The sequence below is a fragment of the Lasiosphaeria miniovina genome (genome assembly GCF_030549165.1).
Source record: "Lasiosphaeria miniovina strain SMH2392-1A chromosome Unknown B0T26scaffold_3, whole genome shotgun sequence".
Lineage (NCBI taxonomy): Eukaryota > Fungi > Ascomycota > Sordariomycetes > Sordariales > Lasiosphaeriaceae > Lasiosphaeria > Lasiosphaeria miniovina.
This window is the reverse complement of record NW_026848222.1, coordinates 6,441,724-6,458,647: the sequence shown is the minus strand read 5'-3', so window position 1 is coordinate 6,458,647 and position 16,924 is coordinate 6,441,724. Positions and strand designations below refer to the sequence as shown.

Sequence of the window (16,924 nt, the reverse complement as noted above, 5' to 3'; positions counted from 1 at the left end):
CACACACAGTGAATGCCTTTATTCTGGTGATTTCCTGGAATACTGCGCTTTTGCACTGCGCGTTTGCCAACGTCATCGAGGAAAGCTGTGCCAGTTTGCAGAATCCCCAGCCAGCCCAGACTACGCGCTCTTGCTTCTGGTCTGAGGTAATCACCCACATTATGTTATCTTGGCAGATAGACTTTGCACACTCGGACAGCCCAGCCTATGCCATGCAATTCAACGGCGACGATGTTTGTTTGGCCAGCCTGATGAGGAGAATTTTAAAGACGTTAAAATTCTGAGCAGAGCCCGTCCGCGACGCTCTTGGTGTTTTGAAGGTGACGATGACTTGGCGTTCAAGTAAGCGACGGGCTCATCTGGGATTTGTGGGGCGAGCGTTTTCTTGCACAATTACTCAGCCTTTGAAGTCGGTAATTAAACCATCGGCCGCCCGCTTACTGATTACGGACTGCGGTCCGTTAATAAATTGTGTAACATCAATTCCAGCCACGTATTGCTGACATACAGAGTTGTCTCCGGAGCTAAGCTAACCCGGAAACAGAGAACCTTCGTTTCTCATGGCCAGTTACTCGGGACATTTATTCTCCATGGGTGACTGAGAGTTGATCAGACTATTACTCCCAGGACTTCCGATCCAAGACTATTGATCGTAAGAGTTTTAAAGCGATTGCTAGGTTCATTTGCAAGCAACTGCAAGTTACGAAAACACGCGACGAGGAGATTCACATGGCATGAAGCTCTGACCATCAGCAGAACACATAATTATCAAAGTTCGGCATTTCTGCTCGATTTCTTCTCGAAGGATAGAACAGAGACCGTGGTCTGTGGGATACAGACCGTGTTCTCGCGGCTCTTCGCCGACGTTCGGTAGGAGATCTGGGAACTCGCGGTAGCCGCCCCGAAGTAAAAAAAAACCATTTGAATCTCTCTTTTAGAATCCCAGAGGCCTATCTATTCTCCAATACCTACATATTAAACGCTTTTCCTAGCCGGTATATTTGCTAGGATATTATATATATTCTACTCAAGTACCACGCGAACGAACATTCAGAAATTGGATTATATGAGTATTAGATTTTAAATTCCCGAACTCGGTGACTGAAAGCCCAAATTGGCAGTAACGAACGCACTCCTTCCGCAACCCAATGATCGGGGGTTCAGGGGCACAGGGCACCATGGGTCTATTTACACGGTCAGATAATTTAATCTAGCATCGTTTCTCTTTTTTCTTTGTTATATTGGACTCCAGCCACGACGGGTTAAATAGCTCTAGCAAGCAGACACCATGGATGATAGTTAGTAGTGCTAGTTGAGGTTTAAAGCCCATTAGGCAACATTTACCCTTGGAACTAGAAATGCGGGAGATACTTGGACCAGCTAACATTAACAAACGCCGAACTTTCCACTGACCTCAGCCCGGTAAAGGCCTCGACAACGAGATACAGTCTCGCGACCCCATACAGCACGGCAACGGGCATGATGGACCAGAACTCCCAGGGAAGAGGCAGCTGCGTTGGCGTGCGGGCCTCGGCCAGCCGGCCCAGCTTCACGGCGCGGGCCCTCTCAAACTCTGGCAGCCGTTTGGGCTGCAGGACGCGTAGAAACAGCCAGCGCCAGCGTCCCAGCCGCACCCACGAGGCCATCGTCTCGAGGGCCCAGAAGGCGGCCGTGACGCCAAATAGAAGCAGGCTCGCGACGCGCCACAGCACCTGCTCGAGCGCCGTGGGGAAGGCAAAGTTCCAGCCGGCGACGTGCACCCCGGCAAACAACAGCGTCGCCGCGCACGCGCAGTACTCCTGGGAGCCGTACGGGTCCATGGGGAAGCGGTCGTTGGGGATGCGCTGGATCGGCCGCGCCGCTGGGATCACGGGCACCCTTATGAAGGGCTGCACGTTGGCGGACCAGCCGGGCCCGTTCTCGTCGACAAAGTCAAGCGGCGTCGTCCGCCACGGCCGGCCGCCCGTCATGTCGCGCATGGTGGTCGCGGCGCCGCACGGGCGTAGCGGCACCGACGTGCGCGTGCCCGAGGGCTTGTGCAGCCAGAACCACGCCGTGATGAGCGAGCACACGACGATGGCGAGCGTGTTGAGTTCCAGCGTCGTTATGGCGAGGCCCTGCGCGGCGCGCCCGCAGCACTGCACGACCAGGTACGCGATCTGGAAGGCGGCGATGGTCTTGGCCAGCTGGTCCTGCTTCGACTTGTCCCAGACCTCGTCTGGCCGCAGCGCCGGGTAGTCGACGTGTCTGTTGGCGATCAGCCAGTGCAGCTACTTGGCGTTGAGCGGGAACGGAGTCTCGGGTAGGGCGGTGTCGTCTACCTCGCTCTGTGGCGCATGCAGCACGAAGCCCCCCATGTCGGCAAAGAAGGCCATGCGCATCGTCCACTGGTCGTAGCCCAGCTTGCGGAACGCGGCCACCGAGTGGCTGGCTCTGCTCCACTGGCCAGCGGCGTATGTGAGGACGATCTCGGGGCCGAAGATGGCGAGGAGCATCCACAAGACGCGGCGGCGGAAGAGGACCCAGCCGCTGTCGGTCGGCGCGGGGATGTTGAGGCACAACATGGTAAAGGTGCAAATGAACGTCGTGGAGATGCAGAGCCACAGGATGTCCCATGTGCCTCGAAGGCCAGGGCTGTCGACCCATCCCTGTACTCGTCCGCCGGAGTGAGAACCATCTTCGGTTGCTCGGCTAACGAGAGCGTCTTGTTTCGGAAGTGTAGCCATGTTGTGGGCCTGACCCAGCAGGAGAACAAGGATGGTGAAGGGCGTCATATTATTTTATATTTATAATAAGCGGTCTTGGCGGACGGCGTCAGGCTCGAAGGAAGACAGACGCCCATCTAGTTGCTCTACCAGTGCTCATGGCGAGCTCTTCGGCCTTGACTAATTAATACCTCAGCCATGGGAGCCTACTCAGCTGCCGGAAAGATCCGCAGCCATCTCTAAAGATAGGACCACCACCAGCAGAAACGCCCCGCAGTGCGCCATAGTTTCAGCCTCTGCTTGTTGGGCGGCTACGATCTTTCTCATCAAGTACGGGATCCTAGCCTTCTACGCCAGAGTCATACAGCCCAGTCCTCGTTCATTATTATTGCCTTCCTTATTGCTCGCAAAGATTAGAATTGTAGGGCCATAACCGTCCAGTAAGACCTTTTGCAGACTCCTATTTCAGGGGCTTGACTTTCCACTGCCTCACTCCACTGCCTCCCTCCAGAAAACTTGCAGGCCACGCTGCAGGACGCTGCAGGGCACCAAGGCCTTTCGCATACTGAAAGGTCCCGTCCTGACAAGGACTGAGGTATCTGCCCGGGCCGCTAGAACGAAACCGGGTGCATTCTTAGACATCTCTATAGCGTCTCGTTTATGCAGTGAGGCCAAAGTTTGGTGGTTGACGATAATTAGGTATGCAGGGGGGGATCCTTTGTGGCTGATGAGGTCGAGCGTCGGTTTTGCGGCCAATCAGTTAGAGTGAGCAGCTTCGAGGCGCTGTGGCCTATTAAAAGCCGATGGCCGCCCATGAATCTGATTGCGATATTTTTTGATCCTAACATTACCGATGCAAAGCGCGTGGCTTGCGCACCCACACCGTCGCGTTTCACCTCCTCGTTCAGATTCTTCGCCCCTTTTTTGGCTTGCATCAAGTTCATAGGCCGCACCCCTCAGCAGCAGGATGATGCTCGGTGTTGTGACCGCCGCGTGGTGGTCGATTGGCGTCGTCGGGGTGGCGGTCACGTCCTATGCCATTTTTCTTGCGCTCCTCTCGATTCCTTTCTGCCAGAATCAAGTAATTTACCTCAACAGCGTCACTCTCACATGGTTCCGCGACGTCAATATTCCCGAGCAATGGGGCTTCCTGCGAAACCAAGTCACGCCCTTCGTCCTGCCAACCCCTGACGGCGAGCAGCTCCACGCCTGGCACGTCCTGCCGCTGGGCCTGTATCAGCAACACGAGGGCCGGCTTACGAGGGAACCAGCCGGCCTGGCCCATGATATCAGCCAGCGGACGTGCTTCAAGCTCCTGAAAGACGACCCAGACTCGCTTCTAGTGCTGTATTTTCACGGCGCCGCCGGGACGCTGGGCTCGGGCTGGCGGCCGCCGTCGTACCGCGCCATGTCGGCTGCGTCGCCCGGCAGGATCCACACTATCGCTATCGACTATCGCGGCTTCGGGTCGAGCAGCGGCCGTCCCTCGGAAGCCGGGCTCCTAACCGACGCCCTCGCGCTAGCCAACTTCGCTCTACGAGAAGCCGGCATCCCCCCGTCGCGCATCGTCCTCTTCGCACAGTCGCTCGGGACCGCCGTCGCCATCTCGCTCGCGCACCACTTCGCCACACAGCCCGACACGATCCTCTTCGCCGGCCTGGTCCTCGTCGCGCCGTTCGGTAACGTCGAGCTGCTAACGGCCAGCTACCGCGTGGCCGGGACGATACCGCTCCTGAGCCCGCTCGCGCGGTTCCCGCGGCTGATGGCCTTCTTCAACACCTTCGTCCGTGACAAGTGGCCGAGCACGGACCGGCTCGCAGCTCTCGTGCGCCACGTCGAACACCTCCCACCCGGCGGCCGCGACGCCGCGCGTTACCACGTCACCGTCATCCACGCCGAGGACGACTACGACATCCCGTGGTCGCACTCGGAGAACCTGTTCTGGCACGCCGTCAACGCGACGTCGCCCGTCGGCACCACGCGTGCTGAGCTCGACCGCCACCGCGCCGACGCTGGCCAGCTGCTAGGCCACGCCGGCCGCGTCGTCGACTGGCGCGCGCCTCGCGGCCACATGCGAGAGATCATTCTCAGATATGGTCTGCACGACCGCATCATGGCGTACCCCGTCGTCAGCCTAGCCGTCCTACGGGCCTTTCAGTCCAAGGCGTAAAGCTGCATGTGGGTCCGAGAGGGCTGCCCTGGTCAGAGCTCCTAGTCGGGGTGTTGGATGGTGACTAGGGCGGCTGTGCCGTTGAAAGCAGGTATGTTCCTTGTATATCACGGAATAGGCCGCCGCGGCATCAGAAGACAGAACAGATGCCTGCGGCGTACGCTGGAAAACTGTGGTTGCATTCCACCACAGATCAAAAGCCCCAGGTCAAAGGTCCCATGCAAGCGAGCATCCGGGTATTATTCGTGCTATATGTGGCGTGGCCGCCTAAAAAGAGGGTAAAGGGGTTTGTGTTGGTGGTTGAGATAACAATCACCACGGCAGTAACCTTGTTCGTACACAATCATGGAAGGGGGGTTTTGTGATTCAGTTCACCTCTGAAAATATGTTGCCCATTATTTGTCCAGGCTGTGGCTCAAACACGCTAGTACGTTAGATTAACTTATTACGAAAACTCCATACCACGGCAGCCATGTGACACGCAGAACCTCGAATCATGCTTGGCGCAGCTATGACAACTGACACAAGAGCCCAGCATCGAATACTACGGTTCAAGGAGACGTTTGTCCGTACTAAGAAACATCACATCCATGAGACGGAAACTAATACTACAAACCATTACTCCAAAGTCAACTACAGGTATCCAATTTCTTTGCCACCATACCTAACCAGGTACCCAACGCCAACACCAACCAACCGAATCTGACGTACGGCCGAGAGGAAGCTTTTAGTCATATCTCTTCCTCGGAATCCAGCAGCCCAGCCAGACTGCACCGCCCTGACCCCATCCCGCTCAGCCGCCACGGCCAATCCACTTCTCCCTGGGCCGTTGTTAGGCTTGTGGGCGGGGGTGCCAGGCATATCGCGAATGGACATGTACAGGCCCATGGCACCAAGGCATGACGGCCATGTACCTGCACTCACTACTCTGTATACTATAATGCCTCTATAATACAACTCCTCTTAGTCTTCTTCAGCACCTTCCATTGCCTCCCGAAGACCCTGACTGCAGGGCAGAGTCCCCTGCAGCCTACGAGGTAGACTGCTGAGCAGAGTCCTCACGGTCTCCGTGGCGGGCCTGTGGAAGTCAGCTTGCTTCCCTCAGTGCCCTACATAGAAGCACTGTTGTACTGGACCGTAGGGCACAGTTCCTTACAGTCTACCCTGCAGGACCGGCTGACCTACCCTGCACTTGGTCGACATACCCGGCACTTACCGATCTACCCTGCACTTGGTCGACCTACCCGGCACTTACCGATCTACTCTGCACTTGGTCGACCTACTCGGCACTTGCCGATCTACCCTGCACTTGGCTCCCGTCTTCGCTACCGCATCCGCTCCGCCAGCTACAGTGCCGAGCCCACTGTAGCACCCTGGGTAGGTGCCCTCTTACAGGCCTATCAAGCACGTAGGCTAACAAGTAGCAATCTAGTTCGAATGTATTAACCGTGCGATAGGAGGAAGTTGAAAACAAGCAAGTAGGGGAGGATACGGTGTATTTATCAAGCTGTGTTAATAGCCGGTACTTAGGCTAGTTAGTCGAGGTACAAGATAGTGGCCGGAGCGCGGAATCTAATTGGCTAGCCTCGGTGGATCCAGTACGGAACGCTGAGGAATTAGAAAACGGTAGTCCCGACCTCGGCACATGTATTCTAGACATTTGCGTGCGAGTCTTTGCGACCGATACATCTGCTGGCTGTGAGTGTATGACGCTGGGCTGTGAGTGAATGAGGGGCTCGGCTGCCCTGCATTTTTAGCCTCCATGGATAGTTGTTGGATCCGGAGGAGCTAACCTTGTTACTTGGCCGTGATGATGAGAGAAAATGAAAAACTAGTACGGGGTGACAAATGTAATTAGAATAATCGAGACAACTAAATATTGAGAGATAATATTCAACTAACGTATTTGATAAGCGAGTTAGCCATGATAAGCAAGTTAGCCACCTTAACGAGACCGGGTAGCGTGCGCAGCCAAATGCGATAAGAAATTGATAAGATCACTAACAATTTACTAACATCTTATTGCTTGTGCCCCACCAAATCTCGTTAAGGTGGCCAACTCGCTTATCATGGCTAACTCGCATATCATGAACGTTAGACGTTTTGATCGCGGTCTAGCTTTAATGTTGGCAGACGGACTTAATTACCAGTGAGCGCATCCACCTTGATTGCATTTTTAGTCTCGGCGAGAGAGAGACATTTGGGTCTTGGCATGTAGCGAAATAATAATATCACCCCGGCACAGGAGAATACGGTTTTTCAGGACGCACTGCATTTTTAACATCGACGAAGGGGACACCGAACCCTAACCCTTGTTATCAAGCGGAACGACAAGAGCAGGCCGAAAATTATGCCCCTTTTGGGGGCGGTCGGGCTGAGGGGAGCTCATTGGTTTTCCGAAGCCGTGCAGACACACGCAGACTGAGAGGGCCAACTGCCGTGCACGCTTCACCCCGAAGCGCAGTCAGCCCAACCATCAGCGACAGCCACAAGCGAGTCATTGGTCCACGCCAAGATCACTCCCACATCCCAGACTCGCAATGGGGGTGTGCACCCTGCAGGCGTGGCCCAGCCCAGCGGGAACGAAGCCATGCCCATTCGCAAGACTGGTCCGCCGCTGCCAGCCATGTCCACCCCAAGTCTCGGAGACATGGAAATGGGATGCTGAGTCGGTGAACCACAGGCCGCGCCATCAGCCACACTCGATGCAGCTTGGCGTTGCGACCAGCCAGTATTTAACCAGAATCCGGCACTCTCGCCGTCCTCGGGTCTGATTGGAGAGATTGCCGCAGCGTGGCTTGGAGTGACTGTCTCTGCCATTGGACTGCAAAAGGGCAGAGACAGATGGCAAGTTCCGAACTTTCTCTCCCTGCGAGGGGCCCGGGCTGCCCCGAGGGGTTGAAGACGTTAAATGTTCCGCATGTTGTGTCTTGGCATCGGGCGGCAGCCCTTTTGTGTTCCTGCACCTCAATCCTCAAGGCTCATCTTGACGGTTTGACTCGATGCGACGAGCCGATATCGAACAGGTAAACCAAGGCCAACAGCAAAGTCGTCTTCATGCACCGTCCACTCGACTGCGGCCGCTTGCAACCCCAGCGACACCGAGCTCTGTTCGCGGTGCTCATGATTTAATGTCTGGCTTTCAACGCCAGAATGAGTGGGCATCGGGCGGTTATCAAGACTCCGCCAAGCAAGCCTCGTTCCGCTCCCGCTCCCGCTCCCGCGCCAGCAACGCCGGCAACGATTTTGACCAGGCCTTTGAGCATATTGAACTCGGGTGCGTCTCAAGCAATTCTGGCCCAATCGAACCCGGAGGCTCAGTGACAAGCAGGGAACCGACGGCATGGCCACTGCGCGACAACCATCTGCCGCGGACCCCCGGCGAGTCCGACTCGTCCTTTCTGTCGCCGCGGCCCTCCCCGCAGCTACCCAGCAGCAGCGACACCAAGCTTATACGAGAGACCGACAGCAGCAAGCTCATACAAGAGACCGACAGCAGCAAGCTCATACAAGAGGCCGACAGCAGCAACTTCACGTGGATCCCGCCGCCGGCCACGGGCCGGTCGTCGGCCGACAACCTCATCCACGGCGACCGCGAGGGCGACGACGCCGTCTTCACGTGGCCGGCCGGGGTGCAGACGGGCCTGTTCGTGGTGGCGGCCATCCTGGTGGCCAACGCGGCCGTGACCATGTGGGCGAGCGTGACGCTGCACGTGCGCGACGGCGCCGGCATGCTGTACGTCGGGCCCTGCGCCGACGTCAAGCGCGCCGGCCTCGGCCTGCACATCCTCATCAACTTCCTCGCCACCTTCCTGCTCGGGGCCAGCAACTTCTGCATGCAGTGCCTAACCTCGCCCACGCGTGCCGAGGTCGACGCCGAGCACGCCCGCAGGCAGTGGCTTGAGATTGGCATTCTCAGTCTGCGGAATCTGCGCGCCATCGACCGCGCGCGCGTGTGGCTGTGGGCCATGCTGGCCCTGAGTTCCTTTCCAATCCACCTGATGTGAGTCTGGTGGCTGTGACGCTGTCTTGGGCTTTGCTGATTTCTGGGCGGCAGGTTCAACTCGGCCGTCTTTGTGAGCTTGACGTGCGTCTCTGGCCCCCTCTCAAGTTGAATATTTTGGATGTGACTCGAGTGAGTCGGGTGCAGGGGAAACCCACTGACTAACCAACCCCTTGACCCAACAGAGCCAATGAATACACGGTTGCCGTGGCCACCCAAGATTTTGTCGACGGCGCCAACTTTACTTTGCCTATTGCCGACCCCGTGGCAATGGATCTTCTGTGGTCCATGCAGCAGAACCTGTCCACCTACGAGCGCTTGGACCCCATCGCATGCATTCAAGCATATGGCGTCGACTTCCTGTCGGACCGCCGGCACGTTCTGGCTGTTGTTTTGATGCCCCATGACGCCGGAAGCGGCGACGAAGGCGCCAACGAGAAACGAGACGACGGTGACGGTGATGCCGGTGACGGTGGCGGCGACAGCCCAAGCAACAGCACCGACACGGGGCCGCTGGTGGGGTACCTGGACTGGACGTACGACGCGGTGCAGAACTCGTGGGTGTGCGGGACGTCGGTCGACGGCAGCGGGGTGCTGGTGCCCGAGGACATCAACGACTTCGACTGCGACGTCGGCGAGGCGCTGAGCGACCTGCCCATCACGTTTGGCGACTGGCAGCTGGACCACTGCCTCAGCGAGCGCGTCGTCGACCGTTGCCGGCTGCAGTTCTCGCTGCCCATCATGTTTGTGGTGATTGCGTGCAACGCCGTCAAGCTCGTCGCCATCCTCGCCACGCTGCTGCGCAAGCAGTCGCCGCTGCTGACCCTGGGTGATGCCATCGCCAGCTTCCTCGAGCGGCCTGACCCTACCACCCGCGGCATGGGCACTGCTTCGATTGCCGACTTCAGGGCTGGCCGTTGGCGCGACGACCCCCTGCCCCAGCGCTGGGAGTACAAGCGCCACTTTCGCTGGGAGGCCGTCGGGCTCTGGCGCTGGGCTGCGACCAATGGCTTGTGAGTAGTGCTTGTTGTCGTTGCCCTTTACCCTTCACCCGTTTACCCCTTACGGAGGCCTCCACCCCTTTTTCACCAAAAGCCAACCACTAACCCCACACCCCAAAAGTGCCTTCGCCACCCTCTGCATCTTCGCCGCACTCCTCTACGAAGCCATCAACACCACCACGACCAACCCTGACCTAGCCACATGGTGGGGCCTCGGCTTCGGCGCCGTCACGGCGTCCTCCCTAGTCCGCTGGCCAGCAAACCAAACCGCGACCGGCAACGCGGGGCTGCTGCGCAACGTGCTCCTCGCCAACGTGCCCCAGCTGCTGCTGTCAGCCCTCTACCTCGCCTACAACGCCGCGTACACGTGCATGGCGTTCGCCGACGAGTACGCGCGCTACTTTGCCACGCGGCGCGGGCTGCGCGTCACGAACCCGCTGCCTAAGGCCGAGGGCAACGATAACGCGCAGCGCTCAACCAGCTTCCTCACGCTGCCGTACCGCTACGTGGCCCCGCTGCTGCTCACCAGCGGCGGCGCGCACTTTTTGCTCTCGCAGGCGTTTTTCCTCGTCGCGGTCGACGTGTTCGGCCCCGATGGCGACCCGGACCCGCAGCGCGCGATCCTGACGGTCGGCTTCTCGCCCATTGCCATGGTGATCTTGTTCATCGCGCTGGCCGTGGCCCTGCTGCTCGCGCTGCTGCTCGGCTGGCGCCGCTTGCGTGTCGGCATGCCGCTAGCTAGCCCGTGTTCGGCGGCGATCAGTGCCGCGTGCCATGTTGCCGCCGGCGAGAGCGGGGCGGAGGCGGCGCGGCGGTTGATCAGGTGGGGCGTTGTTGGCTCGGAGGGTGGCGTCGGGCATCTTTCGTTTAGTGCCGAGCCGGTGAGCGAGCCTGTTCCGGGGCGGTTGTATCGGTAGGCAGTTGGTGTGATTCTGCAAGTGATTATTTGTATTTGTGTGATGGGAGTTGGCTGTATGGGGTTGTGGTTGTTCGGGGTTGCTTGTGTTGTTCGGGGTTGTTTGTGTTCATGCGTGGAGTTGGGAACTGGGGGATGGAAGGGACTTAGCATGGTGCCGTAGTTAATCTCTAGGCATAGGAAAAAGGCTTCATGGGTGATTCAGGGTGGGAAAATGGGGAAATGGGGAAATTAAAATCTAAAAGTGAATAAATATCAGGTATGAAAACCACGCCTGCCTCTGGCAACCTTTTGCTGGCCTTAGCTTGGAGTTCGCCCCAGCAGCGTGATAATTATGTCATGACCAGTAATCAGGAGCGGTTATGGGCGTTGTTTCGTGGGACTTGAAGGGTCCATTGATCATTTATCAATTATTACATGAGTTAGAATTGCTCTTTTGTCTGATAGTACACGTCTGCCATGAAGCATCCCAGGTCTCGCTATCCGCGCCGTCCGCTCCATGGCCACGCACTTGGTCGTGTAGCTGGCGCGCGTGTCTTCTCGCTACTACCACCCACCCCCTTGATTACCCGTCACCTACGCCATCAAACCACTGATGTTTAAGGGCTTCGCGTGCGGTGATTCTCTTTTGCGGGTACAAACCCGTCATCTTTCCCACAAGATTCTTGAACACGGGGTCTAGAGTGCCGTCCCGCCAAAGTGAAAATGGCTTGAGAGGGTTGTCGGCATTGAAAGACGGGATCATTTCTAACAACGGAGCATAGTATGGATTTTCCTCATTGCCGATGTGATTAAAAAGACCTCAAGCCTGGGAAGCCGCCAAAGCACGACACATGACGTCGCAGAATCGTCCGCCACGGCTCGGGGCTCCTCCAGATTTCGTTGGCAGAAACGCAGCCCTTGAGGTCCTTCCCCGGCCGGATGACGACAGAGCCTTCCAGGTCGGTTACCTGGACATCCTTTACCACAACGTCTCTCGAGGGGCCCGCCTCGCAGTTCACCATGATGTTGTTGGGCTTGACATCTGGGAGACCCGTCAGCAAAGTTCACCTGAAAGAGTGGCGCGCAAGCGAGTTACCGGTGTGGAGGATGCAGTTGTTGTGCAGGTCCGCGAGGCTCAGCAGAACTCTCTTCGGGATGCTGTTCTTTTGGGCCAGGGAGAGCGTTTTGTTGTCGAACTGGAGGAGGTTATCGGTCAGGTATGGGAACACAAGGAGGCGATGTTCAGGGGCGGTGTCGATGGCCGTCCTGACATGCGGCGACGAAGCGGCAGATTCTTGGAGTTTCTTTTGGTAGTCGAAGTTGCTGTGGGGGATAATTTTCTTGGCTACGCACTGGCTGCCGCAGCGCTAGGTGCACCGGGAAATTGCGGCAGATGGATTAGCAGTCTGACACCGTCGCGGACTTCTAACCTTGTCAATCGCCGCGAAAAGTCAACGTCCCGTTTGCATGCCGCTTGCCTAGCACGGTACACAGCCATGATCTGAGTGGAAGATGCCCTCCGATCCTAAAGTATTCCTTCAACTAAATAGACTTGGCCAGATTGGCCGTGGAGGGCGGTGCCTCGAGATAGGTTTTCTTCGCGCTTTGAGTCTGCTGAGGTCGACATGGCCTGGGACCGAGGGTGCTGGGCCTGAAATCAAAAGGGCAGGGTGGTTCGTGGAAGAGACGGGCGTCGGGGATGTATTCGACGGCGACATCGCCACATCTTGGAGGCTGACTGTATGCCCGAGAGGCTCTATATGGTGAAGTTGTCAAATGGGAGCCAATAGACAAATGTTTACTGTTTGTTCGCTGCCGGGAAGTGCTAGAGAGTCGCCCCTGGCCTGGACAACCAAGATTGAGTCGGCGGGCACAAGCCTCCCGGTTTGCGCCGAGCACTGTGCGTCTTCGCTAATGCGAATCACCGAGTCAAGGTACAGAGGCAGAACACTCCTCAGACACTCTTCGAACCTCTTTCTCTGTATCTTCAAGTCAGTTAATTATGATTATAGCCATTAATCACCTATCATGTAGTATTATTTGAACCACCCTCTTTCGTAGCCTTCCCACTTGCCTACAGATATAGGAAGAGCAACGCAGAAACCAAAGGGGCGATATTAGACGTTGACATGAACGAATTGCTGAAATGAAACAGACTCCGGTATCGGAGTAGCCGAAACTGTATTGCGGACTTTGATGATGTAGCGTGGAACATCGTGGCCGATGAACCTCGAAGAGGAGGGCCATCAGCCCCCCCTGACAGCATAACCCCTGAATATCTGCCACCCCTGAATATCTGCCACCCCAGCCCAGACTCTGCATACCATGGTATGTACATTTCCACCCCATGTGCATCCCCATCGAATATCCCGTGGCCTACAGCACCTGTCTGTTGTGCTGTACCAGTCCACAATGATCCGATGCGAACGCCATCGCTCGAACTCAAGCCACCAGTAAACTGACGAGCTAACTGCTGGCTGGCCGATCGACCCACCGTTCTAGCTAACAGACCCAGCCAGCAAGCCAGGAGATGATTAACCAATTAATTAATTATTTTAATTAATTATTAACAAAAAATCGAATGGAATCGACTGGCTGCCAGCAGCAAGTACATATAAATAGTACCCAATCCCGCGGCAAGAAACCTAATCAGTCATCGGTACTTTTAGCAGTCGCCCGCCTAACCGGCAGGCCAGCGGCCGCGTCGCCGGCGCACGAGAGGTGCTCGCGCAATGCCCAGAGGAGGCGCGTGATCTCGTGGCTGACGACGTCGCGCGACGCCGACGCGAGGAGCACGTCCGCGGCGGGCGGCGGCGGTAGTGCAGGCATTTGTATTCTGTTGCTGTTGTTATTACTCGGCGAGGCGCTGTCGGTGCTGCTGTCGGTTCTGTGCCTGTTATGCGAGCCGGTGGCCGTGGGACCAACTACGATGCGTGGGATGCGGCTGCTGGCGGTGCTGCTCGGCCTGAGCCTGGGTCTTGGTGTGGGCGTGGTGTGGCGTGGTAATTGTCTGCCGGCGGCGGCGCGCAGGATGTCCTCTGCCGCTGGGTGGGCGGATGCGCATGCGCGCACGAAGCTGGGAGTGCGCTGGAGGTGCGGCGGCGGCGGCGGCGGCGGCGTCGGCGGGTAGATGATGCGCGGCGGCGCTGGTCCTGGCTCTGACCCTGACCCTGACCCTGACCCTGACCCTGACCCTGACCCTGACCATGACTTTGACCCTGACCCTGACCCTGGCGGCGACGGTGACGGTGACGGCAGCGAGGACGATGTGCCCGTGGCGTAGTAATGGTAGCCGCCCGAATCTGACCGCGACCCTAGCAGCAGCCCCATCGGACCGACGGGCGACGTAGGCGTGTTAGGCAGCGATGGTAGTAAGTTGATTTCGATCGGGATGTACAGCGACGGCTCGCGGATGTGGTGGTTCCTACTGCTGTTGCTGGCGGTGCGCACTGGGATGTACAGCGACGGCTGTCGGTTGTGTTGCGTGCCGGCCACTGACAGCCGGTTGCCGCCGCCGGCTACCGAGGCCACCGACACAAAGTCCATGACGGCGGTGGCTCCTGCGGCGGCGGCGGCGGCGGCCAGCGGGTCCATGTTGACTACTGCAGGATCCAGCGATATGGGCGATATCAGCGGGAGATGGTTCGCCTCGCTGGCGGTCGGGACCGTGGTGGCGCTCAGGGGCAGCCCGGCGTCGAGGTCGATCAGGCTCAACACCGACATGCGGCTGGACACGGCGCGGCAGCCAGTCGGCAGTTCGCGCTGGTCGTGGTCTGGGGCTTCCAGCCACGGGTCGGCCGGGTCCATGTCGATGGCCAGGGCGTTGTCGTGCGGCGACGGTGGCACAGCTGAGATGACCGTCTCCTGGACTCTGGGGCTCGGTGCCGGAAAGGTCCAGTCCTGCGTGCGCGTCGTGTCGAAGCGTACCACGTCTGTGGTCATGTCTGTGGCCGATACCGATGTCCGGCAGGGCGGCTTGATCGTCTCGGCGTCGGTAAGGTCCGACTGGATGCTCTGGGGCAGTGGCAGGGGCAGGGGCAGGGGCGGGGGCGCGGGATTGGCGCGGACGGGCGATTCCCGGATGGTGCCTTCGTCGGACGAACTGTCGACTATCTGTAAGCTCAGAAGTGGCGCAGCGGCGGTTGGGCTGCTGCTACTGCCGTAGAACTGCCTTGCAATGTCTTTGTAGTTGCTGAGGGTATCCGGGTCGAACGTCTTTTCCAGCGGTACCGTCACCGCACGCGCCGGCACGTTCGTGTTCTGCGGCCGACGGTGCCGGCGTCGCTGCTTGGGCAGCGGCTGGTGCTCCGAATCGGAGCTCGCCACGGCGCTCGCGTCGGGGAAGGACAGCTGGTCGGCCTCGTCCATGGACCCGTAGTCCCACGCTGCGTCCAAAGAACAGGAGCGAGTGCTGCGCGGCCGCTGAGCGCCGCCGGCCGAGAAGAGCGAGCGCCGGTCTCCACCCTCGCGCTCCCAGTCCCTGTATTCCTGCACGAGTTGCCTCAGGCCGTGCGTCGGGTGCTGCTGGGCGCTGCCGAAGATGTAGGGGTGCTTCTGGACCTGCTCGATGCGCGGGCGGCTGGCGGGACTCGGCACCATGCAGAACTCGATCAGGTCCTTGAGCTCGGCCGAGTACTGGTCGCCCTCGAGGCGGGGGCAGCAGGTCCTCAGGTAGTCGCCGAATTTCTCGAGCGTGACGTCGAATATGGAGGCGGCGTTGGGCGGTAGGCCGGTGGCGGCCTCGTAGGCCATGGATCCAAAGGCCCAGATGTCGACCTCGCTGCCATACGACACTTTGCTGTCGAACAGCTCGGGCGCCATCCACTGCAGCGTGCCCGTGACGGTGCTGCGCTTATCGAAGCGCGACTTGACCACGCCAGCCACACCAAAGTCGCACAGCTGCACCCTGCCGTCCTCGGCCACGAGCACGTTGGCGCACTTGAGGTCGCGGTGCATGACGCCCTGGCTATGCACCCAGTAGACGGCGTCGGCCACCTCGCGCAGGATGGGCACGATCCACGCCTCGCGCAGCCGGCCCATCGGCCGCATCAGCGTGGCCACGCTGCCCCCAGCGCAGTACTCGGTCACGACCCATATGGACTGGCCGATCAGCAGCGCGTCGACGATGGGGTTGATGTTGCGGGCGCCGCTGTCGTGGAGCAGGCGCAGCGTATTGACCTCCTTGAGCACCTCGGCAAACGTGTCGCACTCGCCCGGCGCCGCCCAGTCGCCCTCCTCGATGCTCATGATCTTGACCGCCACCGCCTGGCTGCCGTGCCGCCCGCGCGCCTTGTACACGCGCCCGAAGCTGCCCTTGCCGATCAGCTCCGTTAGCCGGTACGGCGGCGGCGCCACCCTGGCCTCGCCGCATTCGCGCGCCACCGCCGCCTGCATCTCGTTGGCATCGTCGATGGCCCGTAGCTTGGTCGCCGAGTGGCGCATTATCTGGAAATCTGCCAGATCCATCTCGTGTCTAGGGTTTCGACTGTGTTGGGGGGCAAGAGAGGCTGGGGGGCAAGAGAGACTGGGGGGCAAGAGAGACTGGGGGGCAAGAGAGGCTAGGGGCCGAGATCTCCAGCGGGCGCATGTTGGCTCCGGACAGCATGTTGGCTCTGGACACGTTGGCTGCCGCTGTCGCTGACGCCTTGAGCGTGTTTTGAGTTCATTGCGCTAGGGCAGCTAGTGCAAAGTCTATGATGTTGACGTGACTCTGGTAGCCGAAGGGGCGCTGCTGGCGTCGGATGTTGCTGCGCTAGGGGATCAGCAATCGGACAGCAAGCCTTGATTGCGCAGGATAATGCAAATGGGCGTTGGTTGGCCCAAGTGTAGACTTAGGGTTCCGCCCACGCATCACAGTGGCATTTTGTCTAGCAGGGCTGGGCTCCTGTCATCTTCTCACTGCCACAAACACCACAGAGGCGTGGATTAATTAATATTGCATCCAGCAGGAATTACTGCCCTGCAACACGCATTGAGATGAGCCGGGTCGTGCAACCGTGCAAACTGCAGTGGTTGGTCATCATTCGCCCGCCAGATACCCGACTCGCCGAGCTCTCCGGGCCTGGCAATCCCGAACCGTCGGGCCCGAGCCTCAGCACCACCCGTTACCGAAAATAGGTATTTACCGCCAACAGGCGCAAGAACGAC

The 16,924-nt window shown here is 58.7% G+C and overlaps 4 protein-coding genes across 4 annotated transcripts; 2 read left to right on the top strand and 2 right to left on the bottom strand.

The window, feature by feature from the left end:
- Positions 1–1,482: 1,482 nt before the first annotated feature.
- B0T26DRAFT_740393 (abhydrolase domain-containing protein 12B) lies at positions 1,483–4,875 on the top strand (the record flags this gene model as incomplete). Its single annotated transcript, XM_060443839.1, has 3 exons — positions 1,483–1,647; positions 1,686–1,808; positions 3,781–4,875. 3 exons carry the CDS (start codon positions 1,483–1,485, stop codon positions 4,873–4,875), a joined length of 1,383 nt encoding a protein of 460 aa, XP_060299455.1.
- A 3,729-nt stretch (positions 4,876–8,604) lies between these two features.
- On the top strand, positions 8,605–10,994 carry B0T26DRAFT_706670 (uncharacterized protein; the record flags this gene model as incomplete). Its single annotated transcript, XM_060441820.1, has 4 exons — positions 8,605–8,878; positions 8,933–8,962; positions 9,064–9,891; positions 10,001–10,994. Coding segments are annotated over 4 exons (1,928 nt in total), but the record flags the coding sequence as incomplete, so codon positions are not given.
- A 592-nt stretch (positions 10,995–11,586) lies between these two features.
- Positions 11,587–12,275, bottom strand: B0T26DRAFT_675090 (uncharacterized protein; the record flags this gene model as incomplete). Its single annotated transcript, XM_060439789.1, has 3 exons — positions 11,587–11,819; positions 11,874–12,100; positions 12,208–12,275. The coding sequence occupies 3 exons, from the start codon at positions 12,273–12,275 to the stop codon at positions 11,587–11,589; spliced, it is 528 nt and encodes a 175-aa protein (XP_060299453.1).
- Positions 12,276–13,426: 1,151 nt separating this feature from the next.
- On the bottom strand, positions 13,427–16,550 carry B0T26DRAFT_773563 (kinase-like domain-containing protein; the record flags this gene model as incomplete). The annotated part of the gene is made up of 2 exons (XM_060446576.1): positions 14,935–16,550; positions 13,427–13,935 (listed from the first exon to the last, which is right to left on the bottom strand). The coding sequence occupies exons 1-2, from the start codon at positions 16,241–16,243 to the stop codon at positions 13,427–13,429; spliced, it is 1,818 nt and encodes a 605-aa protein (XP_060299452.1). The 5' UTR covers positions 16,244–16,550.
- Between the last annotated feature and the right edge of the window lie 374 nt (positions 16,551–16,924).